At 32.7% G+C, this 15425-nt stretch overlaps 2 protein-coding genes across 8 annotated transcripts in view; one reads left to right on the top strand and one right to left on the bottom strand.

Moving 5' to 3' along the window:
* The window catches only part of slc44a5b (solute carrier family 44 member 5b), a 41071-nt gene extending 31554 nt beyond the window's left edge, over positions 1-9517 (top strand). For 5 of the 7 annotated variants that reach the window (XM_051117411.1, XM_051117414.1, XM_051117410.1 and 2 more), the window contains 11 exons: positions 15-114; positions 243-335; positions 1030-1117; positions 1276-1538; positions 1644-1738; positions 2896-2999; positions 3199-3272; positions 3693-3763; positions 3973-4061; positions 5232-5316; positions 8344-9517. In XM_051117411.1, the coding sequence (XP_050973368.1) occupies positions 15-114; positions 243-335; positions 1030-1117; positions 1276-1538; positions 1644-1738; positions 2896-2999; positions 3199-3272; positions 3693-3763; positions 3973-4061; positions 5232-5316; positions 8344-8477 (1196 nt within the window). In that variant the 3' untranslated portion in view covers positions 8478-9517. Of the gene's footprint in view, positions 1-14; positions 115-242; positions 336-1029; positions 1118-1275; positions 1539-1643; positions 1739-2895; positions 3000-3198; positions 3273-3692; positions 3764-3972; positions 4062-5231; positions 5317-5575; positions 6525-8343 lie in introns of those variants that run through there. The other 2 variants (XM_051117416.1, XM_051117413.1) reach the window with 1 other exon arrangement.
* A 48-nt stretch (positions 9518-9565) lies between these two features.
* Positions 9566-15203, bottom strand: LOC127169999 (LIM/homeobox protein Lhx8). The gene is given in 9 exon segments (XM_051117719.1): positions 9566-9716; positions 11076-11238; positions 11371-11466; positions 11655-11755; positions 13340-13560; positions 13644-13765; positions 13865-14005; positions 15031-15144; positions 15147-15203. Coding segments are annotated over 9 exon segments (1092 nt in total). The 3' UTR covers positions 9566-9639.
* Positions 15204-15425: the final 222 nt, after the last annotated feature.

The following is a 15425-nucleotide window of genomic DNA, read 5'->3' as shown; positions in this document are numbered from 1 at the left end:
GTATTTTGCCGCAGTGATCTCCTTGGCTGTCATTGAAGCTATCATCATCTTAGTGCTGATATTCCTGCGGAACAGAGTTCGTATTGCCATTGCTCTTCTAAAGGAGGGCAGCAAGTAAGTTTCTTTGTCTTTCTCTCTTTTTCTTTTTTTTTTTTTTTAATAATGGTGCTTGGAAGGTGTGGAAAAACGCCTGGAACGAAGCTGTCAAATTTTATTTTATGTTATCTCTCTCTTTCCTACAGGGCAATTGGCTGCATCATGTCAACACTGTTCTATCCCATCATCACCTTCCTGCTTCTGGCTCTTTGTATTGCATACTGGGCTGTTACAGCCGTGTATCCAAATCTCAATTTAAGTTTAATACTTTTTAATTTCAAGTGCAAATATTTTAATATGTGTACAAAATATTTTTTTATATTTATTTTTGTTAAATTTTAAAATATTAAATGTTTTCTTTTATTTATTATGGTATTACAGTTTTTTTTATATCAAATATTACAGTTTTAAAACATCAAAACATTTTTTTTTTCCTTTTTTTTAGGTTTAATAGGTTTTTGTTTTGATGCATGGCTTTGGAGCAAGTCTTTGGAAGTTTATTTTTTTGCCACAGGATTTAAAAAAAAAAAATCTAGGTAATTGTGACAATTCTGACTTTTTATCGTTATTTTTTTTTTCTCAGAATTGTGAGATATTAATTTGTGAGCAATTATGAGAAGGAAAAATAAGAATTGTGATGTAAACTCACAATTGCAAGAAAAAAAATAACTTTTTTTTATAGAATTGTCAGTTGAAAACTGAGAAGTGCAGGACATAAACTGAGAACTGAGAGTATGTATATTCAGAATTGTGAAAAGGTAGCCACAACTACCTTTTTATTTTTTCATTATGTGGCAGAAACAAGCTTCCAGTGAAGTGTTTTATTGGAGCAGTCTTCATTTTAGCAGTTACATTCGGTGCCACACAAATTACACACTTTAGATTTACTTAACTAGTTTGTATTGTATTCTCCTTAACCACAACTTCTTTCAGGTTCCTGGCATCATCTGGAGATGCAGTGTATAAAGTAATGTCAACGCTACCTGACTGCAAGTACACCAACTTCACCTGTGACCCAGAGGTAAGAACTAACCCTACTGTAAACTGATCATCTGAGATACGGGAATCTGCTTATACACTGTACAGGTTTTCATTCTGCTCATTTTAAGTATTAAATCCATTTAGATTAATTCCAGTTTAGTAATTGTGTCATATTGGTGTCTCTTTGATGTATTTCAGACCTTCAGTCAGTCCAACGTGACTAAACTGTGTCCGGGCTCCCAGTGCACGTTTGCTTTTTACGGTGGGGAGAGTTTGTACCACCGTTACATCTTTGTTCTTCAGCTCTGCAATTTCCTGGTCTTCCTCTGGCTGGTGAATTTCACCATCGCTCTGGGTCAGTGCACCCTCGCCGGGGCTTTTGCCTCATATTACTGGGCCTTGAGGAAGCCAGCAGACATCCCACCTTGCCCGCTGGCTTCATCTTTTGGCAGGGCTTTAAGGTATGTTGCCACCTGTGGTCTTGTAGATGATTGATTATGTCTAAGAGGAGGGCTGCAGGACTGAAATTAAATGTTCACTGTAATCACATTATAATATTATTCCAGGTATCACACAGGCTCTCTTGCATTTGGAGCTCTGATTCTGTCCATTGTACAGTTCATCCGGATTATTCTGGAGTATCTCGACCACAAACTGAAAGGTATAAATCACATAATTTTCACAAGTTTGACTCATTTCACTCATTACAATATTTTAGTAAAACTATATTTTATTGTAAGATTTTAATGTTTTTTTTTAAGAAGTCTCTTTTGCTCACCAACCCTGCATTTATTTGATTCAAAGTACAGAAAATCAGTAAAATTTTGAAATATTTTTATTATTTAAATAACTATCTTCTATTTGAAAAAATGTACTTTATTTTTGTGATCAAAGATACATTTTCAGGACCATTACTCCAGTCTCAGTGTCACATGATCCTTCAGAAATCATTCTGATAAGATGATTTGCAGTTCAGGAAACATTTTTATTATTATTATCAATATTTAAAACAGTTAAGTACATTCTTCCAGAAAGCTCTTATAACATTATACGATTTAAAAGTATGGAGTCAGTATAATTTTTTATTTTTTTTTTGGAAAGAAATTATAGAAATTAATAATTTATTTTATAAAAAAATACTTTAAATTGACCAAAAGTGATGATAAATACATTTATAATGTTACAAAATATTTCTATTTTAGATAAATGCTGTTATTCTGAACTTTTTATTCGCCAAAGAAACCTGAAAAATTCTACTTAGCTGTTTTCAACATAATAATAATAATAATAATAATAATAATAATAATAATGTTTTTAAGCAGCAAATCAGAACATTAGAATGATTTCTGAAGGATCATGTGCCTGGAGTAATGATGCTAAAAATTCATCTTTGAAATCACAGGAATATATTACATTTTGAAATATGTTCAAATAGAAAACAGTTATTTTAAATAGTAAAAATATTTCAGAATGTTACTGTTTTTGCTGTACTTTGCATCAAATGAATGCAGGCTTAGTGAGCAGAAAGACTTCTTTAAAAACATTAAAAATCTTACTGTTCAAAAACTTTTGACTGGTAGTGAAGTTTACTTCATTCTTCAAACATAATATACTTATCTACATTGGCTGTATGGTTGAATTTATGGCTTTTCTCACTTCAGATTTTAACTTATTGGAGTTAAATAGTTGCAAATAGTGCATTTTCACAATAATTGCATCATAACATTAAAATGTCTTTTATCTTAGACTGATAAACTACATATAGTGTAGAATACATTGTGAATAATGGTGCTGCTCTTTCTTCTGTCTTTGCTGTAGGTGCTCACAATGCATTTACACGCTTCCTGCTTTGCTGCCTAAAATGCTGTTTCTGGTGCCTAGAGCACTTCATCAAGTTCATGAACAGGAATGCTTACATTATGGTGAGTCACTCCAATTTTTCAAGGTAGAGGCATTTCATAACTTTATACTATATATGTAACTACTACATTACAGCATGCATTTTAAATGTGGTTACTTAACAGTTTCATTTGTTTAAATATGAAAGGCACTGTTGAACCTGAGTTGTCAGAAAGGAGGAGTGCTTTGACATTTATTGTTTATTTTGATTCATGTCCTCAGATTTCAATATATGGGAAGAATTTCTGTGCCTCAGCGCGAGACGCTTTCTTCCTGTTAATGAGGAACGTTATGAGGTAAGACTCTGCACAGCTGCGACATTTATAATGTCATTGTCAAAGTGTGAAGCTGCAAGGTCTCCGTCTCACACGCACACACTCACACACCTGTTCAAGAATTTGTTTTAGTTATTGTGACATTTCCAGGATGTTTTTAGGATGTTATTGTTTTGTTAGGTTTATCACTGTCAAATTTCACTAAATGTTGCCTTTGTGCTATTAAGAAAACATTTTGTTGTTTAATGGTTTGTCCTTTGTGTTTTAACAAATGTCAAAGATGGAGAAAAACACATCTTTGTCAGGCACTGTTCATATTTAGAAAAATAATATTATTTAATAAATGGCGAATTATTTAAATATTCCTTACAATGTCTGGTTTATGTAACAGCATATGACTATATATAGCATCTATTTATTATTCTGTGCGTTTTTCTCTAGAGTTGCTGTTCTGGACAAGGTGACTGACTTCCTGCTGTTCTTGGGCAAACTGCTGATCTCAGGGAGTGTGGGTGAGTCAAGCGTTTCATCTGTGACATACAGACAGGGCAACATTAAGACTAATAGAGTCTGGGGGCTTTAACCGCACACATACAGACACTGAATGGACCTTCTGTCTACATACACGCATAAGTTATAAACACAAAATCTATTGATGAGGTCACATTGTTTGCCGTCCTGGCTCTTTTTGTTTGCTGATATTGTGAATATGGTTTTGCAGGTGTCCTTGCGTTCTTTTTCTTTACCCGCCAAATACCAGTGATCCAGGAAGAGGTGCCATCATTAAATTATTACTGGGTCCCTCTTTTGGTGAGTGAAAGCATTGCAGCTTCTAGAAATTAGTTGTAGAAGTGTGTGTGTGTGTGTGTGTGTATAATGTATTTTATATATCTCTTCATTTATTAAGAAATCAGTTTAAAAATATAGAATTATCACAGTCTTTAGTTATTTAAATATTAATAAATTGTTATATTATAAAATTGTATGCATATGTGTATACATAATGCATTTCATTTTATATATTTGTTCATTTATTAAGAAATCATTTTAAAACTATAAAATTATCAGGACATATATATACATATACATATATACATACATATAATGCATTTATTTTATATATTAGTTCGTTAGTTAAGAACTTTATATATATATATATATATATATATATATATATATATATATATATATATATATATATATATATATATATATATATATATCAGATTTATATATTTATATATTTGTTCATTTATTAAGAAATAATTTTAAAACTATAAAATTATCAGTCTTTAGTGATTTAAATATTAATAAATGTGTGTATGTATACACACACACAGATATATACATACATATAATGCATTTTATTTTATATATTTGTTCATTACGATATATATATATATTAAATTATAATATAACAATTCAATTTTTTAATACTTTAGATTAATAATTCTATATTTGTAAATTTAATTTCTTAATAAATGAACAAATATAAAAAATAAAATGCATTATATGTATATCTGTATATAAATACATTTAAAAAACTATATATATGTGTGTGTGTGTATAATGCATTTTATATTTTTGTTCATTCATTAAAAAAATCAATTGAAAAATGTAGAATTATCACAGTCTTCAGTGATTTAAATATTAATAAATTGTTATATTATAAAATCATGTTTTTTTAAATATTGCAATATGCATTTTATATATTTGTTAATTTCTAAAGAAATCAATGTAAAAAAATAGACTTATTACGTTCTTTTGTTATTTAAATCTTATTATAAATACATTATAAATAAATTATTATATATTGCATGTTTATATATATATATATATATACATACATACATACATAAAATAACATTTTAAAAAGTCATTGAAAGACATTATCAAAATGCTTCTATGAAGAGGTATGTTGGGAACCCTAATTTATTCTCATTTAATTTCTCTTTTAATCTGTTTTCTTTCCATTTACAGACTGTGATATTTGGATCGTATATGATCGCACACGGGTTCTTTAACGTCTACGCCATGTGTGTAGATACATTGTTCCTCTGCTTCTGTAAGTACACCTTATTAAATCTGCAATATTCGTGCGTGTGTCTTCCTTTACCTTTCCTCTTCTTCTCTGTGCATGATTTCAATCACTTCAGTTCTCTAATAATAATACTGATACTTTCACTACTGATACTTTCTTTTCAAACTGCTGACTAACTCTGCTTTCTTATTTCTTTTTTCCCTTTTTCCTTGCCACCCTCTGTCTTTCCTCCTTCACTCCTCTTCCACTGTTCCGTCATCTGATTTTTGGGGACGCCCTTCAGGTGAAGATCTCGAAAGGAACGATGGCAGTCCTTCCAAACCGTATTACATGCCTCCAGGCCTGCACAGGGTACTTAACAAAACTGATCAAGCAGGCAAAAAGTATGCTGTGTCCTGAAACTGTCACCTCAGTGGGACGTCTGAACACGTGAAGAACAGCGCTAGTACTGTAGCACGCTGCATCTCTCCCGCAGCACAGCAAGGCCTTCTGGGATACGGAATCAAATAGTGTTTATAGAAGCGATCTTCTCTCTGCACTGTCTGCTGATACTGACTGACTCCTGCTGAACTTTTTCCCTTACTTTTTTCCTTCTGTTTTCTTTTTGCTGAGATTCTGTCCATCATTGCCTTACCTATTGTTTGTCTTCTGGAGCAAAGCGATTGAACTAAGGTCTGATAATACTCTGGTAATCAATTATGAAAGCAAGTTATATTCTATATATTTACTCTATTTATCTTGCAGTATCCTCCTACTCTTTCTATACAGCCCTTTTCATGTCATTTTTGGTTTATAAATTCATGCAGTACATTGATGTGCATGTGGATGGATTGACTGAATACTTAGTCCACATGATTTTAATATTAACTTTGTCATAGTCCAATGGCAAATGCTACTGTATTGGGGTATCTTAATAGATACAGTGTATATTCTCTTATATCCATGTTTTGATAGAATCTATGAATTTTCAGGTGTTCTGATGGCAGTATTTAGTAACTGTGCCTAGTTTAAAAGGAAGAGCGCTGCTCTCCTTTGGTTTTTTGCAATCAATCTGAAAGTTTTTCAAGTTCAATTTATAAAAGGAACATAAAAGCCATTTTTTTGTAATTTTGTAGACGGGTTTAATCCTGCGTCTACTCTGTGAAGTTCAGTACAAGTTGTCTTTTAATGGGGGACGTTTTGTAAACATGAAATGTGTTTTTTCCATTAGAATAAAGCTGAACTAAATATTATGAATGGTTTGATTCTTTTCTTATTTTTCAGAATGCTAACAAATTTTATTATCAATATTATTCATTACATTCTCAGCTTAAAATAATATCTACACTGCCATTCAAAAGTTTGGGATCAGTAAGACTTTTAATGTTTTTTAAAAAAGTTTCTTGTGCTTATCAAGGCTGTTTATTTGATTAAAAAAATACTGAAAAAATGTAATATTGTGAAATATTATTACAATGTAAAATAACATTTTTTCTGTTGTAATATACATTAAAATCTAATTTATTCCTGTGATCAAAACTTAATTTTCAGCATCTTTATGATGATTTATTATCAATGTTGGAATCAGGGTTCTTTGATGAATAAAAAGTTGTAAAGAACAGCATTTATTTAAAACTGATATATTGATATTTTCTAATAATATACACTACCGTTCAAAAGTGTGTGGTCAGTACATTTTATTTATTTATTTATTTATTTATTTGAATCAAATTAATACTTTTATACTTTTGATACTTAAGACTGGAGTAATGACTCATGAAAATTCAGCTTTAAAAAAACATTATTTTACATTGTATAAACATTTTGCAATATTACTTTCTTTTTCGGGTTTTTTTTTTTTTTTTTTAATCAAATAAATGCAGCCTTGATGAGAATAAAAGACTTCTTTAAAAAAAACATTGCAAGTCTTACTGATTACAAACTTTTGAACGGCAGTGTATGCCGTCCAAAACTTTGGAATAGTTACAATTTTTTAATGTTTTTGGGGGAAAAGTCTCTTATGTTGCATTTATTTACAGTAAAAAGTTACAATTTACAATGTGTAAAAAAAAAAAAAAAAAAAAAAGTTTTCTATTTTAATATATTTTAAAATGTAATTTATTCCTGTGGTGGCAAAGTTGAATTTTCACACGATTTTTCATAATATGCTGATTTGGTATTCATGAAACATATTTATTATTATCAGTTGTTTGCTGCTTAATATTTTTGTATAAACTGTAATTCGCTACCATTCAAAGAAAAAAGAAATTAATACTTTTAATACATTAATACTTGCATAACATGCACACATTAAATTGATCAAAAGTTAAAATAAAGATATATATGACCCTGTACCACAAAACCAGTATTAAGTTGCATGGGTATATTTGTAGCAATAGCCAAAAAGACATTGTATGGGTCAAAATAATTGATTTTTCCGAAAGAAGATACTTTGTAAATTTCCTACCATAAATATATATCAAAACGTTGTGCTTAGTAATATGCATTGCGAAGAACTTCATATGGAACTTCATATTAAAGGTGATTTTCAATATTTTAATGATTTATTTTTTTGCACCCTTTAGATTCCAGATTTTCAAATAGTTTTATCTCGACCAAATATTGTCCTATCTTAAGAGATGATGCATAAATCTTAATTTAAAAAAAAAAAAAAAAAAGATCTTTATGACTGGTTTTGTGGTCCAGGGTTACATATAATGTTAAACTTTTTGTTCATCTAGACACTGTGTCTACACCGGACGCGAGCGACGCGACAAAATACAGTAGAACCCATTATAATAATTGATGCTTTAAAGTGGATGCGACTCGACAAATCCCCAACAGTAAACTACTATCGCGTTCTATCTATGACGTGCTCACACAAAGTTCAAATGATTTGCAACAGTCGCTTTGTCGCGTCCAATGTAGACAGACTTTAGCTGTTGTGGTGCGGGCCGACAACTGTCGCGTCCTGAAAGAAATATATCAAGGTTTCCCCAATAAAATTAAGCAGCAAATTCTGATTCATGAATGATTAGTTGGCATTAATGTTGCTTGTGCTTCTGTTCTCAGTGCTCGATCTGGAGAAGAACGACGGTTCGGCGAGCCGTCCGTATTACATGGCCAGCAGCCTGCGTGCCATCCTCAACAAGAAGAACCACAAGAGACCAGAGGAGAAAAAGAAACGTAGAAAACAGAAGAAGTAGCAACCAAACAAAAGGCACTGACGTGTAAAACAGATTCTGGTTATTCTGTTTTTTGAATTAAGCAATATTCAGTCACGTATGTAGTTGTAGATCTGCATCTTTTTTGTTCATTATGCAAGTAAATATAATTGACAGTACGCAACTAAATGAACTGAGATTACTTTGTGTTTATGGATGTGTAGAAATGTATGGATTTTTATAGATTTTAGTCATTTTTAACCGATTCTTGTCTTTTATATTAGCCATAACACCCATTTGGGGTGAAACTGCCACTTCTCTCATATTGAGAAAATGACCGGTAACATTTATTCGCTTTTCACTAAATGAATTTCTCTCAACTTTTATAAGTTGCAGTTTGTAATTGCAGTTCAGCTGAAGTGCCTTATTCTAATACACAGTTAACAGCTCTTTTAACCTCAACCACATGTTGATATGAGCCCTTTTCTGCTGTGCAGAGCTTATAACTCTATTTATTCTTTCATTACTGCTCTTATTCATCCACCCAACTGCATTTCTCATCAAGCCGATTGCTCTCTAGCAGTAGGAGGTTACTTGCACTCCTCGCTCCTTCAGAGTGTGATTTGATTGTGTCCGTTCACACTTCATTTTAGTCAGGGAAGGACTTGAATTTATCTTAATAACACCTTGATATGAATATGTGTACAGAGTAGCGGTAGTTATTTTATGTGAACTAATTTCTGCTCATATTTTGATGTCATTACCATCAGTTTGAAGTATTCGTTGCTCTTTCTCTTATCAAGTATTACGTTTATTCATTACTAGTTTTATGTTGTTTAAGAACACTTGAATGTGAACTGTGATTGATATTCAGCTTTCGTAATTCATCTAAATTGTATTTTGAGTTTAACACCTGTCTTAATCATGTCATTGGTATGTAATTCTTATTATATTTTACAGTGTGGTAAACGTTATTTTTATAAACATATATTGTGTTATTTTGCAAGGCTTTAATAACACTGTATGATGTAATCCAAGTGCATGCAAGGATGATTTTGGAAATAAAGTATTTCATAAACACATGACAAGAAGTTATTTATTTTAAGTTAAACCACATGGGATAGGAACAAAACACACTATAATAAAAAGGTATCGGTGGCATAAATGTAGAGCGACTGGCACTACGTTTACATCTGGATTTCATTTAGCTGCTGCTGATTGGTAGATGTGTTGACTGGTGGGACAGTAACGGCTGATAGAGTAGAGATGATGGTGTATGCACTAAAAACAGAGAAACAAAGCCATTAACAAAAGCACAAAGGACAAGTTGTATGTCATCCTGACGCTAACATTTATTTAAAGGAGAAATCCACTTCCAGAACAACAATTTACAAAAAATTTACTCACCTCCTTGTCATCCAAGAAAAGAAATTATGTTTTTTAAGGAAAACATTTCAGGATTTTTCTTCATATAATGGACTTCAATTGTGCCCCTGATTTTGAACTTCCAAAATGTAGTTTAAATGCAGCTTCAAAGGGCTCTAAATGATTCCTGAGGAAGAAGGGTCTTATCTAGTGAAACAATCTGTCATTTTTTTTTGAAAAATAAAAATTTGCATACTTTTTAAGAACAAAAGCTCGTGTAGCACAGGCTCTGGGATGCATGTCCACGGATCGTTCTTGAACGATTCGTTCATATTGAACGAATCTTTAATGTGACTCGCGAAGAACGAGTCGTCTCGGGGGAGTGATTCGTTCTGTACTGGAATTAGTTCACCTGTTTCGAGTCTTCGGGTTTTTCGAGTCGTTCGTTCATCTTATGGGGATGTCATGTGATACTGATTTTGCTAAAATGAACGAAATGACTCAAAAAAAATATTCGTTCATTTTGCTGAACGAGACTCAAAGGTCCGAGTCAGTAAAATGATCTGAACTTCCCATCACTAAAAGTAATCACATCTAAGTTCATCGTCTGTGTACTGCGGCTAAAAAAAAGGTAGAGTATGGCGAAAAACTCCATCTTGTTTTCTCCTACAACTTCGTCCGACACGTTGTACCTTTTTGTTTGTAAACAGCGTTTGACTTACTTGCACTTTCTTAGTCTTTGCGCGTTCGCTTTGTAAACACTGGGTCTGTGGTTTCCCCTTCATTCGGCATGACCTTTCGACGTGATTCAATAGTACGTAGCGTCATGAACGCACATCCCAGAACCTGTGCTACACAAGCTTTTGTGGTTAAAAAGTATACACATTTTTATTTTCCGAAAAAAATGACTGATCGTTTCGCTAGATAAGACCCTACTTCCTTGGTTGGGATCATTTAGAGCCCTTTGAAGCTGCATTTAATTTACATTTTGGAAGTTCAAAATCGGGGCACAAATGAAGTCCATTATATGGAGAAAAATCCTGAAATGTTTTCCTCAAAAACCATAATTTCTTCACGACTGAAGACAGAAAGACATGAACATTTTGGATGACAAGGGGGTGAGTAAATTATTTGTGAATTGTTGTTCTGGAAGTGGACTTCTCCTTTAACACCAATAAATTTGATGCTCCTTCAGTATTTCTGTTTTATAGAGCAGTTTTCCCACACTAAAAAGAGGTAATGTACTATTTAAAGAGTTCATATGAAGAGACTCACTATCGATGCAGGTGCTTTGCAGTGCTGTAAGCAGGGATGTTTGTGAATAGTGCTGCTCATTCAAGGCGGACATAGGTTGTTGTGAAGACACACCTTCTGTCGGTGTTGAACGAGGGGGGGAAATGTGTTTCTTATGACGGGCACGACAGTTTTGAAACCAGACCTGAGCAGGAAGATATTCAAAGAAATGATTTAGACAACATATTAAGTCTCGTCTGTTGCGACATACATTAAACAATGGTAAAATGTGTTAGATATAACAGCACAATTTAGAAAATTGCTAAAGGAATGTAACCTGAATGACGCGTCGACTAAGCCCGGTCTCTTCAGCAAGCCTTTGAAGTGTTTGTGCATCTGGGTTATTGTCCTGAGCAAACTGGGCCTGCATAATCTGCGAGCCACAAACATCAAAATAGTGTCAACAGGGCCAGAGACATTAAGCCAGTGGGAAATCTGTATTACAGTAACAACATTGCAGGGATTCATTATTGCTTACACTGAACTATTTTAATAAGACTTTAAACCCCAGAACTCATTATGTGGCATATATTGAATGGCAAGAGTGATGCTTTTGTTTACCTGTAGCTGGTCTGAAGTGAAACTGGTACGTGCTCTTTTAGATGGTTTTTGGTTTATTTCACAGCCTGTATGCAACGCACCTTCAGGAGAGACGGTTTTTCCTGGAATAATGAAAAGTAAGGCACAGGTGTAAATATGTGTAAGATATACCGAGCATGCTACAAACCAGAAGACCTCAAAACCAAACTGTTTTATTCACCCTCAGATGTTACTGGATTATTTTTATACAAACTATGCAAATCATATCTAGTTCATTCTTGTAAAGCCTGGCATACACTACCAGTCAAAGATTTTTAATGTTTTTTAAAGAAGTCTCTTCTGCTCACCAAGCCTGCATTTATTAGATCCAAAGGACAGCAAAAGCAGTAATATTGTGAAATATGTTTACTATTTAAAATGACTGTTTCTATCTGAATATATTTTAAAATGTAATTTATTCCTGTGATCAAAGCTATATTTTCAGCATCATTACTCCAGTCTTCAGTGTCACATGATCATTTCAGAAATCATTTAATATGCTGATTTGCATTTTTAAAAACATTTTAAATGGAAATATATTTTAAATGGGATATATTTTATATATTTTAAATTCCTATTAAAATCAAATTTCAAAATATATTCAAATAGAAAACAGTTATTTTAAATAGAATATTTTTAAAATTGTACTGTTTTTGCTCTACTTTGGATCAAATAAATACAGGCTTGGTGACTTATAGACAAATAGACAAAATCTAGACAAAAAGTAGGCATATGTTTGTTGTCGAGTATCATTGATATACCATTATATATTTTTTATGGCTGATATAGCATGAAATACAGAATGTGGAGCTCATAAATAATGAGGAAACCAGCAGTTTGGTAAAGTTGCTGATATGTATTCACATATCAGTCATGATATATCTCACAACAATATGTCTTAGTAAAATGATATTTAATCAATTTTAAGATCTAGTTTTAATTATGGAAGAAAAACATAATGCAATGCAATACAATTATGAGACAAATAATTGTAATTATTGAGATTGTATTAAATATTTAGAGATGGACAAATAAAGGTTCCTCAAAAGCCTGATGTATCGTAAAGCTGAATTTATATGTTTTCATGTTCTCATTATGGTTTGTATATTGTTAATAAATGTAAAACATCCTGATGTATTTGATACACTATATGATTTTTAAAACATAAACCTAAGCTGATTCAGTCCAGTGTCATCTTGAAACATTACTAACAGTATAATATTTTCTTACATTTACTTTATAAAAATGTGTACATTTTTCAGATTTAGATACATACCTCAACCTGAAGGTGTACATTTTAGGAATTACACCAAAAAAGCTTTTACTTGTATGTAGTAAATTGTGTGCATCAGGTTTTTCAGCAAAGTTTAGATCATGTTGACAATTCAGAGGCCTTAGAAGAAATCTGCTTATCAAATACGATACAGCAGGCTTTACCCACCTTATTTTTCTACGCAGAAGTAAAACTGTTTGCACTACAAACCAGTGTGTTCATAATTCAGATAACACATTAAAATAATATGGTAAGGCACACCAATTTGCAATAACAAGCAAAAAAACAAGTTGTCTTGTACAGCTAAAAATAGCTGGATGTAGATGAGACTGAAAGTCAGACCCATAAAACTTACAAAAAGGTGGACAGAGTTAAAGCACAAACCCTGTCTTACCTTTTTCAGCAGCACCTTTGAGTTTGTCCAGCATGCTGTCGTAATGAACTCGACACAACAACTTTTGCCCAACCAAAGCAAACTCCTCGCCTGTGGATAGCTGCCTTTTACAAGAGAAGCACAAGAAACATGCCAGGTGGTAAACGTTTCCCTTTGCCCTGCGCACCCAGTCTGTGGAGTGAACTGTTTCCCCGCAGCACGAGCACCATGTCAGGTACCTCCTGTCATAATCATTTTTGGATTAGGTTTAATAATACTGAAACATCCTGTATGCATTTACATAATATACATTATTCAGAAGTACCTGAAGTAATCTAGTTTGCAGAAGACCTCTCGCTCTCTAACGTAGCAGGTCGTGTGTCCGCTCAGAGTGGTTTGACACACACTGCATGAAAGGCATCGCACATGCCAGCACAAGTCATTGACCTTTAAGAAATTACATTACAAACGGATTATGGAATTGATCATACGGCATTTCAAATAGTCAATGCAATGAATAAATATTAAGTAAATGATCTCTCTCACCTTAAGGAGATACCGGTCTAGGATGTGCTCTCCACACCTTGTACAAACTGCGTTGCCTTGGAAAGCATCAGATGCCATTGCTTGAGGTAAAGCTGATGGAGAACCCGGATCAGATAGGCCATCCATAAGTCCCGGTAAACTCTGTAGAAACAGAAATGATATTGGGTCTATAATTTCAAACATCAAACCACAAAACCAGTCGTAAGTAGCACAGGTATATTTGTAGCAACAGCCAACAATACATTGCATGGGTCAAAATTATTAATCTTTCTTTTAATGCCAAAAATCATTAGGGTATTAAGTAAAGATTATGTTCCAAAAAGATATTTAGTAGATTTTCTACTGTAAATATATAAAAACATAATTTTTGATTAGTAATATGCATTGCTAAGGACTTCATTTGGACAGAGATTTTCTCAATATTTAGATTTTTTGCACCCTCAGATTCCAGATTTTCAAATAGTTGCATCTTGGTCAAATATTGCCCTGTCATAGAAAACCATACATCATTGGAAATGTATAAATTTCAAAAAAAAAAAAAAAAAAAAAATTAGTTTCACACAACTGAAAACTATAGTTAATCTGTGCACTCTGTAAAGCACAGAATAATATGCAATGGGTGAGGGAAACAATGCATTTAATATCAAATGTACATCTGTACATAAAAAGTTAATTGTTGAATCAAATAAATTAAATGTAGAATTAGACTGTAATATACTTGTACAAAACAATATATATATATATAGTAATATACTGTAATATACTTTATAAGACACATTGTTTCCCTGTTTATATGTACATATAAAATGTACATATTTAATAAAATATTAATTTTCAATTTAAAAAAACGTATTTTCACTGCTACGTTTTACGAACAGATAGCGCGTTCGCCTGAGGAGGTAACTTTTTGGTACACCGGAAAGGCATAGGTAGGATATTGTCATTATTTAACGCTTTATTCTATGATTTATTCATATTACATAACAAAATTGTCAAAACTATTTAAGTTTATAAAATTATTTAAGGCCGCAAAAAAATTAACCTCACTGGATAGCCAACCTAGAAATTTAGTAATAGTTGACACTCTACATCGTAACACACACTGAAAAGTTTTTGGTTCATCGATGGCTTAAGGTTATGGTCAAGCAAAAAATACATATATTTACCATACAAATGTCGCTTGTAACTTCTCTGCACTTGCTGGTTAAATCCTCACTGCGATCCATAGACATGACTGTAGTGAATGCGCTTCGGATTTCCAAATCTCGCACCGAAACACAGCAGCCTTTAAATGTGCTCCCTCCATCCCATAAACATCATCCACTCTTCTATTCACCATGGCAACCGCAACAATTACCAAAACTACATTTACGACTTTTCAAAATTCCAGTCATTGTTAAAACACGTCCGACTCTTGGAGTAATGGTTATCTGTGCAGTATATTATGTACTTGAAATCCGCATTAGGGATTCGGAAACGGTTCACACATAATGCCTTCACCCCAAACGTATCAATTACGCATGCCAGTCAAACCCTCTGAAGAATCAGTGGAAGAAGAGAA

Source organism: Labeo rohita, chromosome 8 (assembly GCF_022985175.1).
Source record: "Labeo rohita strain BAU-BD-2019 chromosome 8, IGBB_LRoh.1.0, whole genome shotgun sequence".
Lineage (NCBI taxonomy): Eukaryota > Metazoa > Chordata > Actinopteri > Cypriniformes > Cyprinidae > Labeo > Labeo rohita.
Note: the sequence above shows the minus strand (reverse complement) of the source record. Positions and strands in the feature narration are given on the sequence as shown.